This window comes from Callorhinchus milii, unplaced genomic scaffold (genome assembly GCF_018977255.1).
Source record: "Callorhinchus milii isolate IMCB2004 unplaced genomic scaffold, IMCB_Cmil_1.0 Scaffold4, whole genome shotgun sequence".
NCBI lineage: Eukaryota > Metazoa > Chordata > Chondrichthyes > Chimaeriformes > Callorhinchidae > Callorhinchus > Callorhinchus milii.
The window spans coordinates 67,755,362-67,771,991 of NW_024704745.1; the positions used below are offsets into that span (position 1 = coordinate 67,755,362).

Sequence of the window (16,630 nt, forward strand, 5' to 3'; positions counted from 1 at the left end):
AGAACACTGTCGGTTTTAAATTGGGTTTGCTTTCCCAGAAATGTTTTTGTGCCAGCCTCTGTCCTCTATTTTGATAAGTGTTTGTCTTTTGGTTCAAGGACCCAGGACTGTGCAAGCTCATGGGAAACACTTTGAAATCAACTCCAATAGCGGCAGATTGCTGTTTTCCGCAGATGAGGAGGAGGTGGTGGTTGGAGCTGATAAACTACGAGTCACAGGTATTTAATGTTGCAAATTATATTAATCCTTACATTAGATAAGATGCCTTTCACATCAGAAGGACGTCTCAAAACCCTTCTTAGGATGTACTGGAAAGTGTATCAATGTGTATTATTTAACACTGCAATTATTTAAGAGAGATCTTGACCGATTTACGCTAGATATAAGTGACACTCCTTTCAGCAAGGGAGATGGAAGCTATTTCAGTTTAAACCGATAACATTTTGGTGTTTCTTGTCCTATATCTCTAATGTTTTTTTTAAAAAAACACCAGAAATCAAATCAAAATGATTGATCCACCCTTTGGAAAAATTCCCCATCAATCTATATAACCTGTGTTTAAAGAATGTTTTTTTCATGAAAGTAAAGCGACTGCAGGTTTGTCCTATTTCACCCTCCAGATTAAGTGGAGTGATAGATGCTATGCTGAGCCTCTCACATCTGTCACTGTTCCACGTCAACCCTGTGAAAATGGGGCCAAGCCACAGGTGAATGGCAATGCTGAGCTCCAGTCTGTTCACCTTACCCACATTTACATAACAGCTTAAACTCCTCCACTGCCTCAGTCAGTAAATGCACTGTGTAGTTTGGCACTGAGCCGAACCAGGGAAATCAGTCCTGGGTCTGTGCCCAGTCATATGAGTTCACTAAGGACAGCAGCATTTTGGGCTAGGGAAGGGGAAATGACACTGCCTGTGTAAAAAAAGACAGATACTTGTATATCTGTGTGTGTGTGTGTCTGGAGATGTTGATAGAATCAGGCTCAGCTATGCTACCCACACAAATACATCCACATAGTTCACCAACATTAAATTATAATTATTGGTCCGCACAAAATACAATAATAATTTTTAAAATGCATGTTAAAGTCCACAATTTATGATATGAATCATATTACTCACAAGTGTTATTTCCCTAATAGTAAATCATTTTAGCATTCATATCATTTGACAGAGTTCTTTATTCACAATTGAACAATAATTCTTGCATTTAACATAGCGACAAGATATCTCAAACAGGATTTACTGTGAAGTGTAATGACTGGCAGATAGCTTTCACACAGAGTCCAACAGCCATGAAGTGAATGATCCTGGGGGACTGTTGGCCAGGACACTGGGAGAATCTCACTCGTCTTTTTGAAAAGTACTGTGAGATCTTCAACATCCACCTGAACAGGCACATGGACCTTGAAATATATTCCCTAACAATGTATAGAAGTGTCAGACTAGACTGTGAATTCAAAGACCCAAAGTCAGTCTTGAACACACCATCTTCTGACTCAGAGGCGAGAGTGCTCCGAACTGCACCAGGCTGACACCTGTTGACATTATGTTTGTCAGAATTATAAATGGAAGAGAAATGCCTCAATACATACTGTAGAAAGTAAGCCAGTTAGCTATATTTATGATGTCAAATCCTTTGCTGCAAACCATCAAATTGGTGTCTCAATAGGTTTGAATATTGGCCTTTCACTTCTGGCACCAGGGTTCCAATTTAACCTAGTTGGGAAGAAGATATCTCATGTGAAATACATTTGTGTTCTCAAGCTCTACCTCTTGCTGGTTGTGCATAACAACAACAACAAGATTCCATTTATAAGATAAGGCACTTTACATTGGCAAACTCACCCAGAAAGGGTATTCTGGGGAATGGCAAAGGTTACATTAACAAAAATAAATAATAATAATAATAATCCTTGCATTTGATATAATGCCTTATCATGACATTGAGATGTCTCAAAGTGTTTCAGAGGATATATTGTAAAGTGGAGTGTGACTGTGTATTTTGTGGGTGAAATGTTGGTAAATTATGGGACATGCTTTGAACAAGGGTTAGGGAGTAGAGAGGACTTTCTTGTGCATTTAATACCAGACATGGGAGTGCTTAATCCTGCGACTGAGTTCCTAAAAGGACAAAATGATTCCATTAACCCTGAGCACCAACATCCCCGCCTTGATGAGCATAAAATGTTCAGGGAAGAAATTTTGATGTACAGTATTTTGCTGTTGCTAAGGTTTTCACATATTCACATCAATTCAGTATAAACACTGGTACTGGGAGCTTTGAGTCCAAAGTTGTGACTAAACCTTTGCCAGAGTCCTCCAGACGTGAAAGTCTCTGCATATAAATATAAATTTGTATTGGATTATACATTTCGTACTCCAGCCTGGAGTTTCTCTGGATCCACAAAAAGTGAGATTTAATGTTGATAATACATTTTTGAGTTCACCAAGGTGTATATTTCAATGCCTTCTGGTATAAACTCATTAAAATTCATGAGGGGAGATATGAGTCAATTAATATTTAATAATAACAAACCACAGGCAGTGGAAACTTACCACGTTAATAATTTGTGCATCTTTACATGTTAATTTTTCTTTCATATTCCATTGTCTATGGACCACCTACTTTGTGATAAAAATGTACAATTTGCAGATCGGTTTGCTGCAGAGCATTGAGCTCCCATTGAGATCAGGGTTTGAATCCAGCTCCAGTGGAGTTTGAGCTTGACAAAATTCTGCAGGTAATTTTCTCATGGTAGAGCAGCTACTGGGAGGATTTGGTGGTGGCCTACGGACTCTGAGAAGAGGAAAAATCCTACAATGAAAAATAGAAGCAGTGATGAAACTCGGTGGCAGTTGAAATAAGAATGAAATAAGCAGTGCATGTGCATTATGGTGCCTCTTTCATCTCCTAAAGGAGTCCCTAGAATTGACCTCTGCTGCTGAGATACTCACAAGTTCACAAGAGAAGCTTGCATGAAGAAGACTCTTCAGTTCATTTAGTAATAATATTTTTTGCATTTGATATAGCACCTTACACATCAGAAGAATGTCTCAAAGCGCATCACTGGGTAGTGATTGCCAAATGCGGCTGCTAATTTGCATACAGTAATGTCCCACAAATTTTATCTCGGAGATTCATGGCCAGGACACTGGGAAAAACTCCCTTTTTGAAGAGTGTCATGGGAATGTTAACAGCCACCCACTCAGCCAGACGGGACCTTGGTTAACTCATCCCATCACCACTCATATGCAAGAGCAGCATTTTACATTAGAATACATTTTAGAATATATAGCACAGAAACTGGCCATTCGGCCCAACTGGTCTTTGCCGGTGTTTATGCTCCACATGAGCCTCCTCCTGCCCTTCCTCACTAAGTCTTCAAGCATAACTTTCTATTCCTTTCTCCCTCATGTACCTATCTAGCTTTCCCTTAAATACATCTGTGCTATTTGCTTCAACAACTCCTTGTGGTAACATGTTCCACATTCCCACTAATCTCTGTGTGAAGAAATTTCTTCTAACTTCTCTATTTGATGTATTTGTGACTATTTTATATTGATGGCCCCTGGTTTTGATCTCCCCCACAAATGGAAACATCTTCCCTATGTCTACCCTATCAAAACCTTTCATAATTTTAAAGACTTCTATCAGGTCACCCCTTACCCTCCTCCTTTCAAGAGAAAAGAGTCCAAACATGTTCAGCCTTTCCTGATAATTAATTTCTGGGATCATCCTTGTGAATCTCCTTTGTACCCTCTCCAGTGCCTCTGCATCCCTTCTATAATGTGGGCACCAGAACTGCACACAGTATTCTAAGTGTAGTCTAACCAAGGTTCTGTACAAGTTTACCATAACTTCCCTGCTTTTCATTTCTATCCCTCTAGAAATGAACCCCAATCCCTGGTTTTCCTTTTTTATGGCCTTATTGTGTATGTGTACCCCTAGGTCCCTTTGCTCCTCAATCCCATTTAGGTTTTTATTTTCCAGGATGTATGTGACATATTTTAAAACAAAATAATGTATGTACTTTCTCCTCCAGAACACCCAAGTCTTTAATTGCCACTAAACATGACTGAAAAATATGTGTGGATCACTGTCTGACACCACTAACCTGTCCCTCTCCTCTGGCTCTGTTCCCATTCCCCTTAAAACTGCTACCATCACTCCCATACTGAAAAAACCCTCCCTCAATGCGTCGCAGCTATCAAGCTACCGGCCCATCTACAACCTCCCCTTCCTGTCCAAGGTTCTTGAAAGAGTCGTCGCCTCCCAGCTGCACTCTTTCCTCTCCACCCACTCACTTTTTGAACCCCTCCAGTCAGGTTTCCGTGCTGCCCATAGCACGGAAACCGCCCTGGCCAAGGTCACCAATGATATTTCGACCATCTGCGACCAGGGCTCCCTCTGCCTCCTCATCCTACTCAACCTATCGGCCGCATTCGATACGGTCGACCACTCTATCCTCCTCCACCGCTTGTCCTCCCACCTCAACCTTCAAGGCCCTGTCCTTGAGTGGTTTAGGTCCTACCTCTCCCACCGTCTTCATTTTGTCTCTGCAAACGGCCTCCGCACCTCAGGCGCTGACAGCATCAGCATCCAAGGCTGCACTCTCCACCTCTCAAAGCCAGTCAGGAACCTCGGTGTTCTGTTCGACCCTGAGCTGTCCTTTCTTCCCCAAATCCGCGCCGCAACTGGCACCGCCTTCCACCTCCTCCGGAACATCGCCAGACTACGGCACTACCTCACCCCTCACGCTGTTGAAACACTGGTCCACACCTTTATCACCTCAAGGCTGGACCACGGGAACTCTCTCCTCGTCGACCTTCCCGGCACCTCCCTCCACAAGCTGCAGGTCATTCAGAACTCTGCAGCTCATGTACCGTCCCGCACAAGGCTTCGGGACCACATCACTCCCACCCTCGCTCGCCTCCACTGGCTCCCAATCCCCCAGAGGATCGAATTCAAGATCGTCATCCTCACCTACAAGGCCATTCACGGCCTTGCTCCTTCCTTCCTCTCCGACCTACTATCCCCCTACTTACCTGCCCGTACCCTCCATTCCTCTGGCTCCGGTCTGCTCCACATCCCCAGCCCTAACTGCCCTACCATCGGTGGCCGGGCTTTCAGCCTCTCAGCCCCTAGGCTCTGGAACTCCATCCCCCAGTGCCTTCGCTTTGCTTCCTCCCTTTCCTCCTTCAAGGCCGATCTCAAGACCTTTCTCTTCAACCGTGCCTTCAGCTTCCCTCTCGACTCTCTATCCCCTCCTCGCTCCCTCCCTCCCTTCCCTCCCCTCACCCTGACCATTTCCCCCCTGCTCGGGTCCTGACCCAACTGTCCAGCGCCTTGGGAAGTCCTCCCGACGTGAAAGGCACTCTATAAATGCAATCTTGTTGTTGTTGTTGAATATAAAATCAAGCTCATTGTGTATGCTTCTGCCAAAAAGAGTTAAAATGCACTAAACATCACACTGTATATTAATGATTCCTGAACAATTGCTCAACGTAGCTGAGCTTAATCTGTGTAATGTTGTCCTCTCCAGATATAGGAGGTTTGGTATCAAAATTCACAGGAAGACATTAATAGGCTTGGAGATTATTTTATTTTTGGTCAGCCAGGAGTCTGGTACATGTGGAAATCCCCATCACTATTCTTAAAATTATCCAGACATACTGAGAATTCCATGAATCCCATCAACATATGGAAATCCCAGAGATAGATTGTTGGAATGGAATGTCCACTCTCTCCCTGGGGGGATGTATCCTGCTTACCTAATTTCAGACAGTATTAATTGCAGGTTGGCAAGAGCCAAGGCTTTGGGAGTGTGCAATGGAGTACTACTGGAGTCTAACTAGCTAAAACTGCATAGTTTGATCGATATCACTATCTGGCAAGTTTTCCTGCTGTTTGTCCAGCTAGGACCATCCTGCCCATTAGGATTAACAGGGGCTGAGTGGGACGACTCCCTGCCCCTAGTACTGGTCTGCCCTCCCAAGGCTGCTGATGAACCAGGCTGGCTGTGCTGAGCAGTGCAGTGGAATACTACAGGCCTGCCTGGCTCGGGAACCGGATAACTGAGACCGACACAGAGGGCTGGCTTGATTCCGACATTCCATTGCCAGGCATGTCACCTTGAAGCCAGTTCAGCTCCAAGGAGTCCACGCTTACCTTCTCCCCAAGGAGGATAGTCACTAGTTGGTCGTTCAACATCTGACAAGCGCAGGTTTGAGCCCTCACTCGGTGGATGGTAGGTACAAGAAACTCCCTGCGAGCTTCCTGGTGGGCATGAAATGTGTGAGAGCGTTGCCACCATCTTCCTGTCCGCAGCACGGGCACACATCCCTTCCCATTGAGCAATGGTTCCACCAATTGGAGGTGTGGAGAAATGCCCTTCTATTTTGGAAAAGTGCCATGGGATCTTTAACAATCACGTGAGCAAGCAGACAGGACCTTGGCTTGATGTTCTCATCCAAAGGACAACATCTGCGACAATGTGACACCCGCAGCACTGCATTGGAGTGTTTTTAGACTATGTGTCAGTATGTGATTTCAAGTCCCAACATAGTACCAATTTTCTAATTCAGAGACGAGAGTGCTACCACTGTGCCAGGGTGTAAATGCTGGATAACTCATGATTCTATGGGAACAGCGCTCAGTGACAAGTTAAATAATAATAAAATAATCCTTGCATTTGATATAGAACTTTTCATGTCTTCTAGACATCTCAAAGCGCTTCACAGAATATATTGTAAAGTGAATTTGTGGGCGAAACATGGCAGCCAATTGCGCACAGCAGTGTCCCACAAACAATCGTGGATTGAAGTTACCAATTTTTTTTTGAGGGATTGTTATCAGGCATGTGGAGTAAGGAAACTTGCCCAAGGTTTTGCCCTGCCGGGAATTGAACCCAGGTCTCTCACTGAGCTACGGGAGTCCTACAGGATATTGATGATTTCAGTGGTAGTACAAGTTAAGGTTGATTTATCAAGAGTTTACTGTATGCACAGTGAACATAGAGAATCAGGAGCACACAGTGGTTTTTATTAGACATAACCAGTACAAGCTGCTATTCATGTAATTACCTTAATCCACTTTGAGTAAACATATTGCTTTCTTGCACAATGTGTCTACCCTGCTTTTTGTCTTTTGACGTTTATCAGGCTTTCAGATTATGTATTGCTATAATGAATTTTCCGCTGTTGGTTTTGCTGTTAGTTTCATATATAATGAGCATAATTACTAATTGCTTGTTGCAGTATGAGTGTTCCATGCTAAGTTAAAGGCAACTTATCAATCATTTAATTTACACTGTTTTTTTTGCAGGGAAATGAAGGTTACATGGTTGTTTGTGGGACATTGCTGTGCACAAATTTGTTGCCGTGTTTGTCTACAAAATGTAATCATTACACTTTACAGTAAAATCCTGTGAAGTGCGGTGAGACAATTCGACACTTCATAACGCGCTATATCAAATGCAAGGATTATAATTATTATTTATTTGCATTATAGTCGAGTGAGAAGCTGGTAAAACTTGATTCATTATTACTTTATTACAAAACCTTCTCCATATGTCAAAAGTTGTGTTTGCAGTGAAGTATATTCTCCACCTCCCATAACACTGAAATCCCACTAGGTTTTAGCATGTACAGCCATTTTGTCTTAAAATGTAAAATTGTGCAGAAATATGGAAAATTCTAAAATTCAGTCTTTTTCTACAGTTCTCAAAATAAAACCGTCTTCCAAAATTCCTCTACTCTGATCTAAAATATATTCAAGAAACATAGGGGTAAAATTCATGGGATTCCTCTTAACTCATTCCTTCTGCCAATTAAAATGTGGAACGCTTTAAGGAACACTGCAAATTGTAGCGGCAGAAATTTTCAGCATTGACGGTGATACATCATATCTGTGGCTCTGTTACTTTTGGGGAATTTTAAGTCACACTCACGTATTGATGATTAGATGATTTTCTGAACTAACGAAAGGGAGTACTTTGAATCAACATATTCCCCTTCCTCTCCACCTGCTAGATTTTCCTTTTCTTTTATGACTATTCTTTTCAATTTACAAAAAACTGCTGCAAGTGTTATAAATATAATGTGTCACACGAAAAGGCCTCGCTTTGCTGTAAATATTACAGGGAGAATATGTCAGAGCCAGCCAAGACATATGATAAATATCTGAAACATAGCTGACTAGATAGCTCATGAGAGATGAAGCCAATCATGACAAGTGGAGCATTTTTCATGTGGCAAGGATATATCTTCAGTCCAGATATTTATAGACAGTGGGGCGGTGTACATTGAAAATCCCAAAAGATATAAAATGATTCAAAGAGATGCTGAATACTTCAAGTGGCGAAAAGGGGCACTGTCACAATTTCAAGGCTACAGAGGCTTTAGGCCCTGTAGTGATGACTGCTCGCAGGATTTCATTTATACTTAATGTTACTTTTCATGCATGTGAACTACAAATCCATGCAAGTTAAGATGCTTTAATAGGATCAGATAAATTGCAGAATGATATCCTGGCCAACATTTCTCCATTTAAATTTGGTTGTTCACTACCTGGCTGTTTGTGGCACACTGCTGTCTGCAAATTGACTGGTTTACCAACAAATAAACTACACTTTACAGAAATCTCTTGGAGTGCTTTGGAGATGTTTTGATGTACTAAGCAGCTATATCAAATGCAAAGGTCCCATCTGCTTGTTCAGGTGGACATAAAGATCTCATGGCGATATTCGAAAAGAGAAGGGAGTTTCTCGTGGTTTCTTGGGCAACAATCATTCAAATAAAATTGGTCATTCATGTTCTGTTCACTGGTTTTGGAATACTGCTGTGTGTAAATGGACTGTTATGTTCACCTTCAAATACACAGTCACTCCATTTTACATTTATATCCTGTGAAGCACTTTGAGACATGCCACAGACATGAAAGATGCTACAAGGATTATTATTATTAATCTGTTATTTTCCCAGTTTCACATATAAGGAGATTGGTGCCCAACTCCATATCACTTAGAGATCTTTATTGGACTTGGCAACAGCGAAGGATAAAGAGTGAAAGATGTTTCCAACAGCCGACAGAAGGAAAGGTTGCCACAGAGTCCAAAAAAAAATTAGTTAACAGGACCATAAAAGAACAGTAATGGAATTCAAGGCAAACCCTGTTCATTAAGATAACCTTGGCTGACCCAGACATATTGATGCAGGCGAGTTTATTATTTTAATAGATACACATTATGGAACGAAATAAGGGCTTGTCAAGGTTATGAAAACGCTGCATATGAAGCAAACTAATAAGGGAATTTTACTGAAGGAATTAAACTTGCAAATTGGTGTAAATATTATTCTGTCAGTCATGAATTGGAATACGGGATTGATCATCCATTACTCAGGAGCGACAGTCATATTATCCAATAGATTTTCATTAAACACCGAGCGCAGAAAATATAGCGAGAATTATTATTGTTTATCTTCTGAGTTTTTTTGTATTTTTTATATGTTATTTTTATCCATGCAGCCACCGCCTAGTGCATTCTAAACCAGCTGTTATTCACCCTAAGAACATTTTATTCAGCATGTGAGCTCTAAGTACAGGGCTCGCTCCTAGTCTTCACTGTATCTGTTAGCTGCAATCGCGAATGGCAATTCATTAATTCTGGCTTTCTGACTGATTCTCACTCGAATTTACATTCCCATATCTGAGGTAACATACAGCCTGAGTCAGTTGGTAGCTCTTGTATCAGCCTGGCTTGGTTGCTGGCACTCTTGCCTCTGAATCAGAAGGTTGCGGGTTCAAGTCCCATGTTGTGACTTGGAACTCATATAATCTAAGATGACACTCCAGTACATTGCTGGGGGTGTGCTGCATTTTTGGAGGTGAAATGTTAAACCGAGGCCCCCTTCTGCCTATTCAGGTTAAACGATCCCATGCCACTACTTGAAAAGAGAAAGGAGTTTGACCCGATGTCCTGGCCAACAATCCTCCAAATAAAATTGGTCATTCACATCATGGCTGTTTGTGAGACATTACTGTGCATAAAATGGGGTCCTACGTCGTTCACAAAATGGTCAAATGTATGTCCTTTTAGTATGTCCTCCCGACGTGAAAAGCAATATAACGAATATAAGAATTATTATTGTTGAGACTCCAAGGCATTGCATTCGGTAGAAATTGCACCACTGTATAAATCGCATTGAAATAAGTAATAGATTAGATTTTAACAGCAGCCCTAATCATTAGGGATATACAGTACATTTAATTTTCCTGTTCCAAACTTACTCCAACTTTAAATTCCAACTACAAATGAAAAACGAAATCTGTTTGTCAACAGATGTTGCTATCTACAGAGAACACAGCCAAGATCACATCAGCATTCAGGTCAGAGCCTAAAAACAGCATTTAAAAATCAGTTTGGTGCTGTGATAGGAAGATGGTAGAATATTCTGGAAGGATGAGATCAGATGGGCCAAAGGGTCTTCTTCATCCAAACTAATCACTAATCTTGTGGTAGACCCCAGAGCACAGAGGTAAGGTTTAAAAGATGCCTGTAAGACTGGGATAAATCTGGAATCAGCCTTTAAGACCAAAAATGCAAGACTGCAAACAAGCCTGGAATGAAAATAAAGGTCGAAATGGGGTTTAAATAGGTCAGATATAAGGGGAAAAGCCCTGAATCATATAAAGCAATAATATTCCATTCATCCAAGGTGCAATAACTTCACAATAGCGATATCATTACTGTATAACTAAGAGCCTTGCATCAGGATGGGCTGGAACTGCATTAAATATAATTGTAATATTACAAATATTACAAAACCTTATATTTGATATTGTGCCTTATCATGTTTTTTAAGATGTCTCATAGTGCTTCAAAGGATTTACGATAAAGTGTAGTGACTGGATAGCAATGTCCCCAAAACAGCCATGAAATATATTTAGGATAGGATAGCCATCAGTTCCCTTTTTTTAAAAAGCAAAATCTCCTTTAATAAACTGGACTAAATTTCAGTAAGGTATTTGGGCATTTTGCCCACTGTATATTTGTGGGCAAAATGCAGCAGCCAATTGCGACAGTAGTGTCCCACAGTTCTGTAGCTCCGTGGTTAGAGCACTCGCTTTGCAAGTGAGAGACCTGAGTTCAATTCCAGGCAGAGGGCGAAACCTTGGGCAAGTTTCCTTACTCCACACACCTAATAATAATCCCTCCAAAAAAAAACAATAATAAAAAATTGGTCATTTTCAATCCATGACTGTTTGTGAGACATTGCTGTGCGCAATTGGCTGCCGCGTTCGCCCACAAATATACAGTCAATTCACTTTACAGTATATTCTGTAAAGCGCTTTGAGACGTCTAGAAGATGTGAAAAGCGCTATATCAAATGCAAGGATTATTATTATCATTATACAAGAGTTAAAAACAGGAACAATACTTATTATAAGTCTGACCTCTAATAAATTGGTTCTAAGAGAGGGATCAACTAGTATCACTGAAAGTAACTGCTGCTTACTAGAATATAACTGATTGTGTCTGCCTCGAATGAACTTCATTTCATGGAACATTAAGGAATTAAATAGCCAGATCAAATCAATCACCATTCTGTAAACCATAGCAATTTTGCCATGTGTTGTGGAATATCCATTTGAGAGAAATGGAAACGGTTGTTTCATTGGTTAAATGTAGTTGGGCCAAATCATTGTCCATAGCACCAAGATCTTCAGGAGTACAGGAAACAGTCCAGCTGCACTTCAACATGTGGAATAATATTAATAATCCTTACATTTGATATCGTGCCTTTCAAGTCAGGGAGCCATCTGAAAGTGTTTCACAGGATATATTGCAAAGCACATGACTGTGTATTCCAACCCCCAGCTCGGGTGCAAACCATTGACTGTCCAACGCCTAGTGACGTCCTTGCGACGTGAAAGACGCTATGCAAATATAATTTGTTGTTGTTGTAGGCAAATGTGGCTTTGTAGAAAGCAATTTCCCATAATCAGCCATTAAGTGAGTCACTAATTTTATTTTTCAGAGGATTGTTGGCCAGAACACCAGGAGAAAGTCCCTTCTCTTCTGAATAGTGCAATATGACCTTAACAAGCATATGGGACCTCAGTTTAATATCTCAACCAAAGGATAGTACCTCAAACAATGCAGCACACACCCAGCCCTGTTTTGGAATGTCTGCATAAACTATATGAGTTTCAAAGGCACTGCTTAAGGGGTTCCAAAAATTGGTTTGTCAGCCTGGCTCTGTAATAGCACTCTCGTCTCCGAGTCAGAAGGTTGTGGGTTTAAGCCCCGCATCGGGTCTTGGAATCACAGTCCAAGATGGCACTCCATTGTCGGAGCTGCCGTCCTTTGGATGAGACGTTAAACCGAAGTCCAATTTTCCTGTTCAGGTGGAAGTTAAAGATCCCATGGTACGCTTCAAAAAGAGAAGAGAGTTTCTCCCATTGTCCTGGCCAATAATACCCAAATAAAGCTAGTCACTCACACCATGGCTTTTTGTGGGACATTGCTGTGGACAAATTGGCTGCTATGTTTCACCCCCAAATAACACAGTCAATCTACTTTACAGTATATCCTGTGAAGAGCTTTGAGACATCTCAGTGACGTGACTAGGCGCTATATCAAATGCAAGGATTATTATAAAGGATTGTTGTCGCTTGGGGTTCATTTGACCTTCAGCACATTTTGAATGGTTTTCAGCCTGAGGTTACTATCTACTACAGTGGAAACTGATTGAAGTGAAAAACATCTGCTTACATCAGTGCCCGTTTCCCCATGTCCTTCTCTTCAGTGAGTATGAAAAAGTGCTCCAAGACATTACCCATGTGAAGGGCACTAGATAAATGTGGGTTATTGTTGTATGGGTTGCACTTAATCCAACAAGGCCTCTTTGGCCCACAGGTAACTTCAGAAGGCACAATAGTATCTTAAAAGCATGAGTGTAATGGCTGTTTGGCTACTAGAAAGTCCCCTTCGACATGAACAGTGGCTTCATGAGGGAATGCCTTGTAATGTCACAGTCACAAGACTTCTTTGCTTAGACCACGGGTCCAAGCTGATGTCTCTCGGCTCTGCATGTTTCTTGGGGAAAACACCATTCACAACACTGATTGGACGCTATGCAGTGGTTACGCAGCTAAAGAGCTTTTGAAACATAATTTTACCATTAGCAAAAGATCAAATTTTGCCATTATTTGCAAACCAAATTTCGAAATTCACAACCAAAAGTGGCAGCTGCAAAAACCTTGTGGTATTTTGTGTCTTTTCTTGGGAATTTTTGTTTCTCTTTGTTTTTCACCTTCCCTGGAGAGAAAAATGAATGGCATGGAGGAGATATCACTGGAGTGGACTTAATGAACTCTTGGGCCTTTTTAATCTCTGTCCTTTCTATGCATCAATTGAAAATTAGTCTGTATAATAGGTCCCACATAAGGAATTTGCATGCACTGTAAACACAACAACGTTTTTCTAGTGCACTTATCGTGCTGGCAAAAGACCAGTTAAATGTCACTAGTTCCTCGCTCAATGCCTTGTTCCAGAGCATTATAATTATAAGCCAATAGGGAGGAGAACTTAAAATGCACTGGAAGGAATGACTTATTGCTCACTACATTCTTTCTATCTTGCACTCATTCACGGGTGCTGTAAAGTCAGAGCAATTGGGGACATATTTATCCCAATTAAACAATTTGAAGAAAATCCTGTAGTAAATCCTACACCATCTTGAAGTGATATAGCTTGGTAGCCTACTTTAAAAGTGCTTGCATAGCTGTCAATATGAATTATTGACAAACAAAGGAGAAACCTTGGAACCTCTCCAGTAACATTCAAGTTCTGGAAACAAATTTAATATATATCGACTTTTCTATATTTATTGTACAACTCAGAACTCCCCTGTGAAAGGCTTTGATTTTTTTAAAAATAGATTCATCCAACAGGAAGACAAAGTATCTGATTCCCATTACTTTTTCATTCGGACAAGAGAAGTGTAAGGGAAGCCTAATAAGTATGAAGGCCAAAGGCAATATTCTATTCCGGTTTAACAATGTCAAACGCTAATGTGATTTATTTTAATGTTGTGTTTCTCCCCATAAATCTAAGTCACACAGTCATAGTGCATTTCAAGAGGCTGAAGAACAAAATTCTGCTAGTCCCTCGTGTCCTCTGTTCCACCATCAGCCTTCGTGCTTTTCAGCCACTTTGCCCTGAAACTCTGGAACACTCTCCCTCAAAAAGGCCTTGCCCCCTCCTTCCCCATCTTCAGGTCTCACCTGAAGACCTTCGTTTTGACTGTGCTCGACATCATACTTCGCCACTGTCAAGTCCTCGGCGATGCTATCTGCATGAGGGGCACTATATAAATGCAAGTTGTAGTTGTTCTAAATATAAGAATATATGTAGAGACAGGGAGTATATGAGAGAGGGGGCAACAAAAGTAATCGATACAAGAGAGCACAAAGGAGGAAATTAAATGGCCAACAAGGGGAAAAGCAGAAGGAAGGGAAACTAATAAAATGGAACACAGCACAAAGCTACAGTACAGCAGCTTGACCTCACTTGCCAGGATTTCTCTTGGGTCTTTGTATTCTGAAAACACAACCATATAATCTTATGAGGAATCCTGCTGACAGATAGTCTGCCACAACGCACTTGCCTTTAGGTTACATTTTTTGGTATTGCCGAGTAGACTCTGTTATAGGAGAGCTCCCATGGGTTGGAGTGGTGCACCTCTAGTTGCCAGATTCAATATTAAGAAAATCCGATTAAGAAACACTGCAAACTAGATTAAACTGTAATTGGCACATCAAATCTGGTTTGTGAATATCACAAATTAGTCTCTGGAATGATTCCCCCTCCTTACAGTGGATGTATGGATTCTGCACACACCGTATAAGCGAAACATTCTGCTAGGGCATTTACTGTGTTTGTAGAAAACTTGGTTATCACAAGGTCAGTGGCAATTCTCCTTCCAATTCGCACTTGCAAACCAAGCTCTTGAGAGTACAGTGTCTGACCCAGTCGACGCCATAGACACTTTGGGGCCAAATGTGGTTCTTGGTGCTGTAAATTTTCATGGTTGAATGTCTCTGTGAAGCACTTCAAGATGTTAGCCTACATGAAGGGTGTTATGTAAACACAATTTGTTATTGCTTTTAATGTGAAAAAAAATCTAGTTTCATATCTGCTCTCAGTGTATTGGGAAACAAGATCTTTATGCAAAATCCAGTTAGAACCATCAAGTCCCACATTCCATTCTAAGCACCTTATGAAACTTTTTTTTCTTTTGCATAATTCCACTAGCTAAGCTATTGTGGAATTGAATCTGTGCAAATCTCTAAGCCCTGATAGTTTCCACCCTTTTGTTAAGATAAGAAAATATTTTATCTGAAGGATGGCACCTCCTACAATGCAGCAAACCAGCACTGTTTTAGAGTGTCAGCCGAAACTATATGAGTTCAAAGTCCCGATGTGGTGTTTGAACGCGCAACTTTGTGATCTGGAGGCAAGAGTGCTACCAAGTGAGCCGAGTTGATTAACCTTGGGCAAATGTACTCACGTTTATCTGAATGAAAACCAAGAGTTCACATCAACGTAACACTAGATTCAAATGAAGTCACCAACAATATATTCTTTAAAGTCTTTAACAAAGTCCTTGTTGAAGAGGAGTTATTTCTAAAAATGAAAGGCATTTCATAAAAGCAAAGTCATGACATATGAAATTGGATCCAGCTCTCTCGAGTCAACGCATGAATTGGGAGCAGCCTACCACAGAACATGCAGAACTAAGTCCTTTGTTAGAGGAATACTTGGTGGTATCTGCCTCAGGGGTGGTTTCAGGTGATGAAGAAATCTCACAGGGTTTGAAAGCTTATGTAAATATTCACACTCATACAGATGCTGTTCATTTGGACTGGTTCCAAATTAGTGGCATCTTCAGATGAAAGGAAGGCATGCAAATGAGGAAGAGATCTGGAAGATTAAAAGTAAATTCAAATAGCAAGTAAGTGCTTGATCATAATTAATGGTGAATAGGGCACCTTGCAACCTGTATCTGGAATTACATATAGGAATAAACATAAAACTACTGCTAGAAAATATTAGGTTGTCAAGAAAAATCAGATTTTTTTTTGTCCTTTGGTCTTTGGAAAACTTTTTACCCATAATTTTAGTCAATGGTGGCTGAAATGAAAGTACTGAAGTAATAGTGTAAAAACGATATAAAACTGAAGTTGGAATAGCTTTTTGCTCTCTTTAATCAGACGCTGGTTTACCTAAATCACAGAAAGTTACAGCAAGGAAGGTCATTCAACCCAATGTGCATGTGTTTGAGTTGGTGCCCCCACTGGAGCAATCTACTTTAATTCCATAACTCTGCTCTTCCTCATTCCATCATTTTTAGTCTGACACGTGGGAAACCATCACCATGCGTAAGAGTATCGGAAAACAGACTGAAGAGTTTCACACATGTATGCCACTCACACATGGAAATTTTCCTATGTTTGGAATTGAATGTGCACTCTCTCCCTGGAGGGATACATGCTGTTTATCTAATTATGGAAGCTAATTGGCTCAGGTAGGCAAGAGCCAAGGCTTGTGACTTCAGAGTGT

At 40.9% G+C, this 16,630-nt stretch overlaps 1 protein-coding gene across 4 annotated transcripts in view; it reads left to right on the forward strand.

Moving 5' to 3' along the window:
• Positions 1-16,630, forward strand: part of sgcg (sarcoglycan, gamma) — a 198,296-nt gene that overhangs the window by 142,375 nt on the left and 39,291 nt on the right. For all 4 annotated transcript variants that reach the window (XM_007900656.2, XM_007900655.2, XM_042334490.1 and 1 more), the window contains exon 5: positions 99-218. In XM_007900656.2, the coding sequence (XP_007898847.1) occupies positions 99-218 (120 nt within the window). The remainder of the gene's footprint in view (positions 1-98; positions 219-16,630) is intronic.